General features: G+C 38.5%; 1 protein-coding gene across 1 annotated transcript in view; it reads right to left on the reverse strand.

The window, feature by feature from the left end:
* megf11 (multiple EGF-like-domains 11) overlaps positions 1-13,564 on the reverse strand; it is a gene marked incomplete at its 5' end in the record, with an annotated part of 127,869 nt that overhangs the window by 4,483 nt on the left and 109,822 nt on the right. Inside the window, 6 exons of the mRNA XM_079826160.1 lie at positions 5,739-5,793; positions 7,202-7,320; positions 8,662-8,895; positions 11,618-11,746; positions 11,974-12,102; positions 12,842-12,970. Of these exons, the coding sequence (XP_079682286.1) occupies positions 5,739-5,793; positions 7,202-7,320; positions 8,662-8,895; positions 11,618-11,746; positions 11,974-12,102; positions 12,842-12,970 (795 nt within the window). The remainder of the gene's footprint in view (positions 1-5,738; positions 5,794-7,201; positions 7,321-8,661; positions 8,896-11,617; positions 11,747-11,973; positions 12,103-12,841; positions 12,971-13,564) is intronic.

A 13,564-nucleotide genomic window follows, 5' to 3' on the forward strand; every position in this document is an offset into this window, starting at 1 on the left:
TCTGAAAATATTGACCTTTTGTTGCCTCCATTTTTTTAATTTCATAATGTTCATGAAACATGCAGATGGTTGCTCTGATGAATTGAGTCGTACTGTTTTTTTTATCCATTTTTAACTTTAATATTTGGTTTGTCCACCTTTTGCAGCAATTACAGCAGCACATCTCTCTGGCATAGTGTCAATATATTTCCTCTGAGAACTTCAACACTAATGTTATCCCATGCCAAAGACTTCCCTTTAAATGTACAATAGATCTGTCCAGTTAATTTCCCCCCAAATGTGCTCGATGGGGTTGAGGTCCGGACTTTGTGGGGGCCAGCCCATCATTTTCAATGTTCCAGCAGATTCCTTCCGTCGCAGGTGGTTCCGGAATAGTTAGAAGAATGTTTTGGGTCATTGTCCTCTTGAAATGCCAAGTGTTCTAATCATTTTGGCCCCCACTATATATGTGTAACAGTTATGTTAGTTTCGTTTTTGATGGACTTTTAGTATGTATTCGCTAGTTCCCGTTTTCCTTTGTTTGGCTTTGTTTCCCACTACTTATGAGTTGCTGTGCCTGGAGATTCATTGGTCATTAATTACCCTTGTTTTCCTTTGTATACAAGTTGTTGTGTTTTAGTTCTCTCTGTCGGTTCTTACTACGGTAAGTTTAGTTGTTTTTTGTTCGTGCTAATAAAGCTTGTTGTTCATCTTGTTCCTGTTTAACCACGCTTTGCCAAGCGTGACAGTATTCTCATATAACATTAATTTATGTGATGGCAAAGCTTAATTTTCTGCATAATCACTTCAATCTTCAGTGTCGCATAATCCTTCAGAAATCACTGTAATATGCTCATTTGGTACTCATGAAACATTTATTATATTAATATTTTTGTGGAAACCGTAATACATTTTTTCAGTATCTATGAAGAATAGAAAGTTCAAAAGAACATTTATTTGAAATAGAATTTTTCATTCATTAACATTAGTTAACATGAACTAATAAACATTTACTAATACATTATTAAAATCAAAGGTATTGGTTAACATTAGTTAAAGCAGTGTGTAGTAACATGAACAAATGATGAACAGCTGTATTTTTATTAACTAACATTACCAAAGATTAGCAAATACAGTAACAACTGTATTGCTCATGGTTAGTTTATGTTAGTTAATACATTAAATAATATTAACAAATGAAACCTTATTATAAAGTGTTACCTAAAAGACTTTTAATCAAATTAATGCATCCTTCCTTAAAGTATTAACTTCTTGAAAGGTAGTATACATATATATATATATATATTTTAAATGAATGTTACATACCAATATACAACCCCAAATCAGAAAAAGTTGGGACAGTATGGAAAACGCAAATAAAAAAGAAAAGAAGTGATTTCTAAATTTACTTTGACTTGTATTTCATTGCAGACAATATCAACACAAAATATTTCATGTTTTGTCTGGTCAACTTCATGTCATTTGTAAATATGCATCCTTTCCTGTCATTCAGACCTGCAACACATTTAAAAAAAAGTTGGGACTGTAAAGCATTTACCACTTTGTAATGTTGCCATTCCTTTTCACAACACTTAAAAGACGTTTAGGGACTGAAGACACCAAGTGATGAAGTGTTTCAGGTGTAATTTTGTCCCATTCTTCCTGCAAACAAGTCTTAAGGTGGGCAACAGTACGGGGTGTTCTGTCGATTTGTCCTACCTTGTCAGATTTTGCTACCTCCCATTAAAACAGTAGGTAGCACAATTCGACAGCAAAAAATGCTGCCTATCAGATTGTGCAACCAGCATCATATTCATCTGATTTGAGGCTTTATTAATATCCATACCTACTCCTACCCTGAACCTACCCTTAAAACTATGTAAATATTTTAAATAAATAAATATTAAATATGGATGTAAAATGCTACCTATCAGATTGTGCTACCAGAATCATATTAATGTGATTTGCTTTATTAATATCCATTAATATCCATACCTACCCCTATCCCTACCCTAAACCTACCCTTAAAATGTAAATAAAAAATAAAAAATGTTGATGTGGGCATGCGCAGTAAGCCTTGGTAGGACAATCTGATGGGTAGGATGAAATGTCAGGACACGGGGTCTTCGTTGTTGCATTTTGCGCTTCAAAATGCGCCACACATTCTCTATTGGAGACAGGTCGGGACTGCAGGCAGGCCAGTCAAGTACCCGTACCCTCTTCCTCCGCAGCCAGGACTTTGTAATGTGTGCAGAATGTGGTTTTGCATTGTCTTGTTGAAATATGAATGGACGTCCCTGGAAAAGATGTCTTCTTGAAGGCAGCATATTATGCTCCAAAATCTCTATGTACTTTTCAGCATTAATGGTGCCTTCACAGAAGTGCAAGTTACCTTTGCCAAGGGCACTGACACAACCCCATACCATGACAGACCCTGGCTTTTGGACTTGTTGCTGGTAACAGTCTGGATGATCCTTTTCTTCTTTGGTCCGGAGCACACGGCGTCCATTCCTCCCAAAAAATACCTGAAATACTGATTCATCTGACCACTGTACACGTTTCCACTGTGTGATGGTCCATCCCAGATGCCTCCGAGCCCAGAGAAGTCGACGGTGCTTCTGGACACTGTTAACATAGGGCTTCCTTTTGGCACAGTACAGTTTTATCTGGCATTTGTGGATGTAACTACGTATTGTGGTACTTGACAAAGGTTTGCCAAAGTAGTCCTGAGCCCATGTGGTGATATCGCTTATAGATGAATGACGATTCTTGATGCAGTGCCGCCTGAGGGATCGGAGATCACGGTTGTTCAGCTTAGGCTTGCGCCCTTGTCCTTTACGCACTGATATTCCTCCAGATTCCTTGAATCTTTTAATTATGTTATGCACTGTTGAATGTGAAATATCCAAATCTCTTCCTATCTTTCTTTGAGGAAAATTGTTTTTAAACATTTCAATAATTTTCTCACGTATTTGTTGGCAAACTGGCGATCCTCGGCCCATCTTTGCTCCTAAAGGATTAGACCTTTCTTGGATGCTGCTTTTGTACGAAATCATAATTACAATCACCTGTTGACATCACCTGTTTCAAATCACATCATTATTTAACCATTTTACCTCATTACTAGGCCTAAATTGCTCCTGTCCCAACTTTTTTTGAAATGTGTTGCAGGTCTGAATGACAGGAAAGGATGCATATTTACAAATGACATGAAGTTGACCAGACAAAACATGAAATATTTTGTGTTCATATTGTCTGCAATGAAATACAAGTCAAAGTAAATTTAGAAATCACTTTCGCATTTTCCATACTGTCCCAACTTTTTCTGATTTGTGGTTGTATAAAATAGTAGCACATTTTCTATCATAAATTAACATTTCCTGAAGTTGTTTCCAACACACACAAGACTCTACTATATACTATAAGCACCCAGGGGAAGATCTAGTATTATTGTATGGTTGGATTATCTGGCAGGCAGGTAAGCAAGATGAATGCCAGAGTTCAACTGAAAAAGACAACACAGGAAGGACTGTCTTTCCATCACAAGTAAAAGCAAGCGCTTAACCAATAACTAACGTATCACTCTTATGAGTATAATGAGTTAACCTTCAACCAAATCACATCATTGCTCATCACGTTTCTCAGCTGACTACCAAGAGATATGGACATGTTTTTAAGGTGACGTTTAGATTGATAAATGAAAATGCTCAAACTGTGCACTGATCCCTCACTGCAATATTAATCCACATAAAAACAAACAGAAAGAAGTGGGGCATGTGTCAGTTCAGCACCGTGTCACAAATGGAGAATATTTCGCTGTCTATTTCTTTTGAAAATTAGTCACCAAATATGAAAACTTTGAAAGCTTTCAAAAAATATATAGTTTGTCAAGATTACTTAAGGATTAGACTAAGATATTATTGTTATAAATGTGTAATGGCACGTTTGGGCCATCTTAAAAGTAGTGGTCAACAACATTTTTACTAATCATAAATTAAGATATTTATTCTTCGTAATGTGTGAAAAGTATTGATATTAAAAGTGAATTCTACCCGATTCTCTGTTGTTGTTGTTTTTTTTCCTTAGTGTAATTTTTGGGGAGTTGTATTGAACCTGAAGGGGTGGATTCTGGAATCCACTGCCACTTCAATATTCAATTCAATTCACATTTATTTGTATAGCGCTTTTCACAATACATATCATTTCAAATATTCAATAGACAGTATACCCTAGGACACTGAGGTCAATTCTTAGTTAAAGCATTTACTTTACTTTTTATCTTCAATCACTGGAGAATAAAGACAAATATTGTCTGAACCTCTTACTGAGAGAAAGTACTGAGAGAACCTCTTAAGGACATCTTATCAGTATTTTTAAAGAAAGTTTCCTGATCAGAGCTAGAACTCGACCAACTCCAACCTTGAAAAAGCTGTGTATCTGTGGGTGTGTTTCAATATCCTTTGTTACAGGACCGGACGTTCGGGAGGTGAGCAACTGGCACACAGGGGAGACGAAATGACCATCCGAACTCAGGTTTGTGACCTCAGTGGGTCACTTTGTGCCTAAACTGGGATTTTGGTCATCATCCTGATAATCAATGGAGATATGTGTCTGACTAACTGCCTATATGTGGAAATGTTCTACGTTTATCTATGCCTTAACCACTTAGAATCATTCTACTTGATGTGATGACGTAGTTTTGTGATCGGTGTTAGAGAAAAACTGCTGCTGTAATGATTGTGTACACAGAGCGGCCTATGAACTCCTTGCTGAGTGTGGAGCTGACTTCTGCTGATGAAACTGCAAACTATTCTTCAGTAAAATACTCTTCAATTGATTGCATCTCTGACTTCTGGTCTTAATTCATCATATCTGGTCCTCGGGTCTTAACTGTAAATTCCCCTACAAATCCAATTGGGGTCAATTTGACCAACTCCAACAAGATTGTATGCAGAATTCAAACATAACATGAATGAAAGAAAACGGCCATTTGTACTTTCACTTGATTTGAAATCAAATCAGTCATCATTTACTTGAACACAGATTCCTTGTAAACAATGAATCAAGAAGACAACGTCTGTAATTAAACGTCTGTAAATTTTGGCTTAGGCTTTGAAATAACTTTCCATTTATAAAACAGGCTGTCATTTACAAGTTAACATTACAATTCTTTTCAGCACTGTTATCAGAAATCAGGGAAATTTCCAATAACAAGGTGAAATCAATTTGAACTTGTGGTCACTGGCCCTATTTCACTTCCTCTACGGGCTTGCAAAAAATGATGATGGAAATACCCAACCTCGAACCCGAGTCTCTGAGGCCTTCCATGCTCTGCCGAAGCCTTATCAGCAGACCTGCAGGTAGACATAATGGGGTGAGGTGCCTTGGGATGGGAAGTCAGAGAGTTAATGAACTCTCTCCCCCCTAGTCGGAGTGACCTTGAATAATACAGGCAAAGCCTGACCTTCCACCACATGCATGTGGGCTTATTAAAAACGCAGCAGGAGGAGGTCTTGCTCCAGTGCCAGAAGCGCCGTCTGGTGTTCGTTGCAACCCCCCCCAGGAATGAGTAAGTAGTTTAATTCTCTGGTGCCTCAATAGAAAACAAATGTCTTATTTGTTTTGTAGAATAGGATGAGCGGAGAAAAGAATGATATATCTAATCCATTTCAAATTGCATGAGTACTTTTGTCTGACGGGAACAGATAGAAGATGGGTTGAATAGAGGGTGAGATAAGAAATTAAGTGAGGACACTGACCCAGGTCATTGAGATTGCAGTACGCTCTCCATTCTGAACTGTTCCTGTCTCCTTTCTAAAGGGAAAAAGAAAACATCAAAGACACTCTGAGCGACCATTGTCTTGATAGACTTGATGGAATTGTGCAATGCAGGGATTCATTAAGGCCGATTTAAGCTATAAAATGTATCTTACTGGCATGATTACATATATTGAAAATTATTGTCTTAGGAAAACAACAAATTTTACTAACAAGCCCATTTTACTGTTACAAGAGCTTTAACATATCATTTGGTCACTAGTATTAACCCTGTCTAATGTACACTACGGTTTAAAAGATTGGGGTCGGTAATATTTTTTTATGTTCACCAAGACTGCATTTATTTAATTAAAAATACAGTAAATATTGCACACTTCCGGTGCGTGAGGTCTGTACAGGATCGGGCGTAGTTTACGCAACATATAGTGTACAGACCTCACGCACCGGAAGTGATGGTGCACTCAAGGCTGTTGGACATAGTGTTGTATTAGAGGTAAATAATACACCCCCCCCCCCAAAAAAAGAGGCACTTTTTGATTAAAAAAAATAAATAAATTCTTTTGAAAGTGTGAAAGTTTTGAAAGTGTGTAACTCAGGCCCTGTGTGCTCTAGCACCCTGCAGACAGTTTGGGCTGTTTCCACTAAATTCCAGAAAATAGTGGAAAAAAATATTTTGTCTGTATCATGTTGTATGCAAGATTTATACAAATGGATCTGATGGTAGGACCAAATTCAAATTTTCAATTTGGGTAGGCCAAATCCAGACGGAAATGGTACCAGAGTAATTTAGTGTAAATAAGTTACTTTGTGTAAAACAAATGCCAAAGTGATGCATATCTCCAGAAAGTAGAGACTCTAAGGAGCTTTCAAATGGTACCACATATGAGGTCAGAGCTCCTCCACAGACATTTAAAATTGAAAGTATATACATGATGATGTCATTCCGGACCCTGTACCCGGTCCGCAGAGTTAAGACATCAATGTGTCGTCACAAGCCGCAGGGTTTAATTTGGATTTGTCTGTGCATGTTTTTTTTACTCTCATAGATTTTGTCACCATTTACAAGCATTATATGACTGACAGACGGCAACGGTTGGAGTTAAAAATCTGCATTTGTGTTCTACTGAAGAAACAAAGTCACCTATATCTTGGATGCCCTGGGGGTAAGCAGATAAACATCACATTTTCATTTTTTGGTGAACTATCCCTTTAACTATCCCTTCAAATGGTAGTGTATCACACAGCTTGCCAAAGTCTGGCATTATAGCTGAAAATGCACAACTTTATATCCCTTGTTTCTTAGTCATGTTGTGGCATACATTTTTTTAAATGTAATATTCTAAGCACAAGAGCAGCTACTTCGGAAATGTTGTGAACTTTAGTGAACTTTTGAAAATAGCTAATCTAACAAACCTACATGGAGTCGTGACCCGAATGTGCTTACCTTAAGAGTGAGAGTGCCGTCCAGGTTGTTTGTGACGGAGGATGAAATGTTGCACTGCGCCACAGTGTGGTAGCTGGGATTGGAGAAACACTGGCCACTGCTGCTGCTCTGAGATGTTTCTAGGAGTGATAGCAAGACAGCAATGTTCAAAACTCCTACATATCACACTGCACAAGTATACAAACTCCTGTCTGATAATGCATGACATCCTGCTCCTGCAATAACAGAGTAGACAAGGGCAGTTTAATGGACAGAAATTCATGATACTTAATGGAATTTGTGGAGTCACTTATAGCCATATCAATAGAACTAGCATCTATGCAGCTGACATACAAAACTACCATAAATATGCAGTATTTTAAAATATACTTGAGAAAAAGTTATCAGTATACAGTGTGAAAAGTGTGGTAGCACCATGGTAACCATAATACAATGCATAATACACACTCTTCAAAAATATGTACGATTATAAGCAGAGGTGTCATGCCCATACAAACCACCAGATTTTTGAGCAATAAAACAATATTTTTACATTTGATAATGAACCCTTTGAAACATACGATCACACCGGTGTGATAAGAACGTTAAGAGCATCATGATATAAACTACTACATTCAAATCTGCGTTTGTGCTTTGGTTGGCACTGAGTATGAGATGGACGCACTCAGTGCTTGTCATATATCACAACTCTTCAGTGTTTTCAACCATATAATGTTTATTTTATGTTTCTGATATTTAAATACAGAAAAGTACTAGCAAAAAACATTAATAGTTTCTACAATATACACTCTTGTCTATGGAAGCTGCAATAATCCTTTCAAATATACAACATGTTTTATTGATATCTTCTACACATTGCGTAGGTAACTATAAAGTTTACTCTTATCTTCTAATATTGTAGGTACAAAATTAATAGAGCCCCAAAGTTGTTGTCTTTTGGTGAATTTCTTAGTTTTTAAGCTAAAATGTGTCACACAGCCTATAGGCGGTTCGTGCTGAACCATTGCATGCGGGTGGTTGGGGGAATCCGTCCAAAATATTAGATTTTTTGCCATTTATTGATTGACCAAACTCAGCATACGCTAGGCAATAATGGAGGACATTAGGTTTGCACTTTACAGGACTTCAAAGAACAGTCTGATTCACAAAATGTGGTTTGCAGTTTGCCTTGCGGTGTCAGTGCTTATGCATTAAATTTGTTTGTTTCTATGAGCTGCAAAACATGTTGAAGACTGAATCGATACAGGATTTATAGGCCAAATATTTTTAATATTCTGGAATAGCGACAGTAAATGCGTTAATAATGTATGTTCTCTTTTTGATGATTCAAAATTATAATCGGATATGATGACATTGCAGTAATTATTACAGTGAAAGCTAAAGTAGTTTTATTATAAATAATATTATGTATTTTTATACAGGGTTTAGTTTTCATGTTTAGACTCAAAGGAGGTTCTCACCAGAGAGCGAGTAGTCAGTGTTGGTGACACGCAGGGCTGGTGTGTACGAGACACTAGGCATATCCTGGCCTTTGTCTCTCTGTCTCTGCCTGAACCAAACAAACAAGCTGAGCATGGCCATGATGATCAGGAGCAGGAAGATGATGCCCATGACAGCACCAGCGGACTGGCGCTCTGAACCCAGAGCGGGACTGATCTTAGTGTAGGGGTTCAGCTCCTCCATCACTAGAGCCGCTGGGACACAGAATATGATTATGTTGAAAATGAAATTAAGTAGAGTAGATCAGAGTACTTCATTCCCAAAAGTACAGGTACAACAGAATTCTCCTATGCATACTAATCTCTTGTTTCACCTACAATAGCAGACATCAGAAAAAATGCATGGTGCACCACTCACATTTTCTTCATAAAATATCAAAACCTTGTTTATTGTACTTGCGGTTGCCTGGCTATGCAGGCGCTAAGGGTTTGAGTGGTTGTTAGTGTGTTGCAATGTAACTGTTAAGAGTATGAGTGGTTGTTGGTGTTCAGTGTTGGGGGTAACACATTGCAAGTAATGCAGATTATGTAATCAGATTACTTTTTTCAAGTAACTAAAAAACACATTACTTTTAAATTTACTACAAAATATGAGTTACTTTTTCAAACAAGTAACACAAGCTACTTTGTTTTCCCATTATTTACTGATACCTCTCCTGACCCCATGTTGAGAGAAGTCGTGAGTAAAGGTGCAGAGGCGTTGTGTGTAAACATGATGGTTATTGTAGTTATAGAATAAATGTGAGCATGCATTAACTCATCTCACTTGCACAAAAGCAGATTCATAAGTGAATAAAAACAGTGATTACGCAAAAATGCAATAATTAAATATGTTAAATGACACAAATATACTTTATGCATTTAATCTCACTTTATTAAGCAATGTCTTTGCAGCTGACCTTTGATAATCCAATTCAACTATACTAATAAGCAAAATGACTTTAGACATTTTTTTTTTATTGCTGAAGTAAGAGTGTTGAACTTTCTTCTCATGCATTCTATTCTTCTGCAGTCCAGAATGGCCAGGGTTGCCAGATCTGTGCAACAAAAGTAGCTCAATGGGCAGTCAAAAGTAGCCCAAAAATGAACGGCTCATGCATATGGCACACTTTTCTGAAAACACTTCAGGAGTTTCGAAGTCGTCATCTTTTCAAAAGTAAAAGTTTGCGGCTCCATTGTTGCAGTAAACTTGCACAACGCTCTTGAATGAACAATTTATAGATGCATGCCGGTCTGTCATTGCAGGGACATTGACTTTACATTTTCACGCCCCTAAGCATGACGCGGAACAAAACGAACTGTGATTGGTTGCATTACATGTCAGTCAAACGCCCTCTTGGGCAGTCCTTGACCAATGAAAGCTCAGAAAACGTCCAGACCTTGTGCCGTAAGTCTGAAGGTCTGGCTACGTGAGAATACTCAAAAATAGCCCAATGCGAATTTTCTCCATCAGGCGGTCGAATAGTCGACTGAATTTGTACGTCTGGGGGTGTGTTTTGGGGTGTTGGAGCTGAAATCGTACATACAGGGGTGAAAATCAACCCACAGGAAAAAAACATTACCCGCGGTAACAACTTAAAGGTAGCCCAATTCCGCAGGAAAACTTGGCAACGTGGCAACACTGAAAATGGCAGCACAACTGAAAGGTTTGTTTGAGCTGCGCCCTCTGTACCAGCGTGAATTTGCATTTCCTTCTGACCTGAGACTTATACATTTCACTTTTGGTGTGAAAGTGCCTGTACACTTGCCAAAGATAGACCTTTTAAAATTTTTGTTAATAAAAAAACAAACATCATGCCCAGCCCAGGTGAGAAAAAGTTACACAAGAGTACTGTAACATTAATTGCATTAATAAGTTATTTTTATGGAAAGTAGTTACTTTTTTAGGGAGTAACCCAATATTGCAATGCGTTACTTCAAAAAGTAACTTTCCCCAACACTGTTGGTGTGTTTATATGTAGTTCCCAGGATATTCTGTGAAGTTGCTAAAAGTCTAAGTGGTTGTTAGTGTGTTACTATTTTGTTGCTAGGGTGTTCTATGTAGTTGCTAAGGGTCTTAATATAATGGCCTCAGAAGTAGTAAAAGGGTGATTTAACATGAAACTACAGACTAACGCAGACTAAGGATGTTTAGGTCAAAGACCATGTAGACTATCCAAAAAAGTCATATGATTACAAACCGATCACCAGAACAAATCACAGTGAAGGAAACTTGAGTGACATTGATTTTCACTCAAACTGTGTTGTTTAAACGTACACGTTTCTTTCTGTTCGAGAGACTCATTTTGGTTGTTGTGACCAGTGATCTCCCAGCTGTTCATTTCAGCAAAGAACAACTTTGGAGTCGTGTCAGGTATATATGCAGCGTAGCTGAGGAATAGAAGTACTAAAGATTCTACGCTCAAAAGATCACAGCAGAGACGGTGATAGTGTTGGAAGACTATAGAGCCGTTCTCAGGGTGAGGCTGTAATACGTTAGTATTAATGATCCTGCAGAGACCAGCGTACACCTGAGAAGGACGGTGAGAGTGTATAGAGATGCTAAAGACCTGTGTGCTCGTGTGTGTTTGAGGTAGTGATAGTAGTTTCTCAATGGGACGCCGTCACCTTACTTCAGGAGGGGAATTACCTTGAAGTGTTGAATTGTATTAGAAGTATTCGAGAAGGGAATTACCTCGAGATACTGTAGTATTATATTAAAAACTGGGAGTTGTTATGAATTGTCAGATATTCGTATTGAGAATTTTCTAAGGTTTCTTTGCAGATGCTAAGGGACGGATTGGTTGTTAATGTGTTGCTATGTGGTTGCTAGGGTGTTCTAGGTGGTTAAAAAGTCAAAAGAACTTATCCGGTTCCTTCGTTTAGTATAAATGTTTGGAATTTATCATCAAAAAGGACATAAAAAAGAGAGTGTTACCCTGGTCACAGCGGATTCCTTTGTACCCCGGGCTGCAGTAGCACGTTCCGGTCACATAGTCACAGGTGGCGTTGTTCATACATTCACACAGCTGCTGACAGCCATAGCCAAATGTCCCGGGAGGACACTCTGTACAAAAACACATACACGAAAACAATTATCCAAACAACTCCTGCTAAACACTGTGTAAAACAAGCCAAATGTTGTGATCGACTGCCTGAGATGGTGGATGGGGAACACACACACAGATTATCAATTCCAACCATCATCAACATCATCAGGGCAGCTAAACGTCTCTTTCGAACTGACATTCTCACAACCCCCTAACAATTTTTTAAAGAGGCTACAACACTCACTCTGTTCACAGTTGGTCCCAATAAAGCCAGTCCGACAGGCACACTGGCCAGTGATATGATCACAGTCAGCTCCATTTTGACAGCGGCACACCTCTGCACAGTCTCGCCCATAAAACCCTGAGGGACAGCCTGAAGGAAAGAGATATCCTGCTACATCACATTAACCTACAACACACAGTTGGTGTATGCTTATGGCACCGGCAACGGGAAACCCAGGGTTAAAGAGAAGCCGCAACATTCCAATTCTGCAAATGACCAGAATTTATTGTAACGTGTACCTAATTTAACTGTATTAGCATGGCAGTGTTTCCCCTTTCACAACGGCCACAGACACTAATAGCAATTCATAGACAAACACAAGTACAGTACATAAATACACAAACACGCAAAGACAGTCTGGCCACTAAAGATAACAAGCCTACTGGAGCAAACATTGCAGCGAAACGCAAACTGATTTCATCACTCTCAAGAAAGAGTTTATATCACTGCTGTAATAAAAAAAAAAGAAGTTTCAAACAGTGGCAGCAGAGGAGGGATCAAGAAATGATTGACGTAATGAATGAAAGATGGATTTCGTTTTTAGCAGGCGTGATGCTGATGGTTTTTGATTTCAGCCTTGAGCAAGGTCATATAATGAGTTAAATGACTGACGTGAAAAAATGTGCATTTATTATTAAGGACCACTCTGTGGCATCATAACATCATGAGATTTCACAACTCTCAGGTGCAGTTCCGAAATACTGCCAACAGATGTCACTGTGTCACTTTAGGTTCATTACGTGTTTGTATATGCGTATAATAGAGGTTTGTTTAATTGTACATGTAATAACTTTGAATGTGAGTGTATTTGTGTGTGAGGGAGACTCACGCTGTGTGCAGTAGAGGCCGGTCCAGCCCAGGCTGCACCTGCACTCTCCGTCGTAGGCACTACATTGGGCTCCGTTGTGACAGTTACATGAGTTCAAGCAGTCAGGCCCCCACTGGCCTATTGGACAAACTGCGGAGCCAGAGACACCGTCAAATGAAGACTAACACACATGGTCTACTGTGTTTAAATATAAAACACGTGTGTAAACGCACATTTACAGGCCCCTACTTGACATAACATGTATAAAAAAGGATGCATTTGATGTAAAATTTGCATGTTTTGCAAATAAAATGTGGTACAGCCAAAATAAAACGGAAATCACATTGAAATGAGGGCCGTAGCAACAGTGTAATCCTTTTAGTCAATTTAAAGCTCAAAATGTCACTGTTTGGAATTAATAATAGAAATCCCTCACTTTTCCCACAGCCAATCCAACACCCCTTCACTTACAGCAAACAGCGTTAGATTAACAGCTCGAGAGGGGAGGGAGGAGAGCGAATAAGCGATAAATTCTCCGGGACATTGTTGCTCTCGTCTCTATTTCATATTGCTGCTCTCTTGCGCTGTGTAAATTATTGAGAGTGTGCTATCAAGTAATTTATTGAGGAAATTGTTGGTCTCCATCAACGGTGCTTGTGGGGTATTTGGCAAAGAAAAATGGACGTGGTCATGATTTACATGGCACTATGACATGAGACGCCCATGAAAGAGAAATGGATGAAA

This window comes from Gobio gobio (assembly GCF_949357685.1).
Source record: "Gobio gobio genome assembly, chromosome: 9".
In the NCBI taxonomy this organism is placed as follows: domain Eukaryota; kingdom Metazoa; phylum Chordata; class Actinopteri; order Cypriniformes; family Gobionidae; genus Gobio; species Gobio gobio.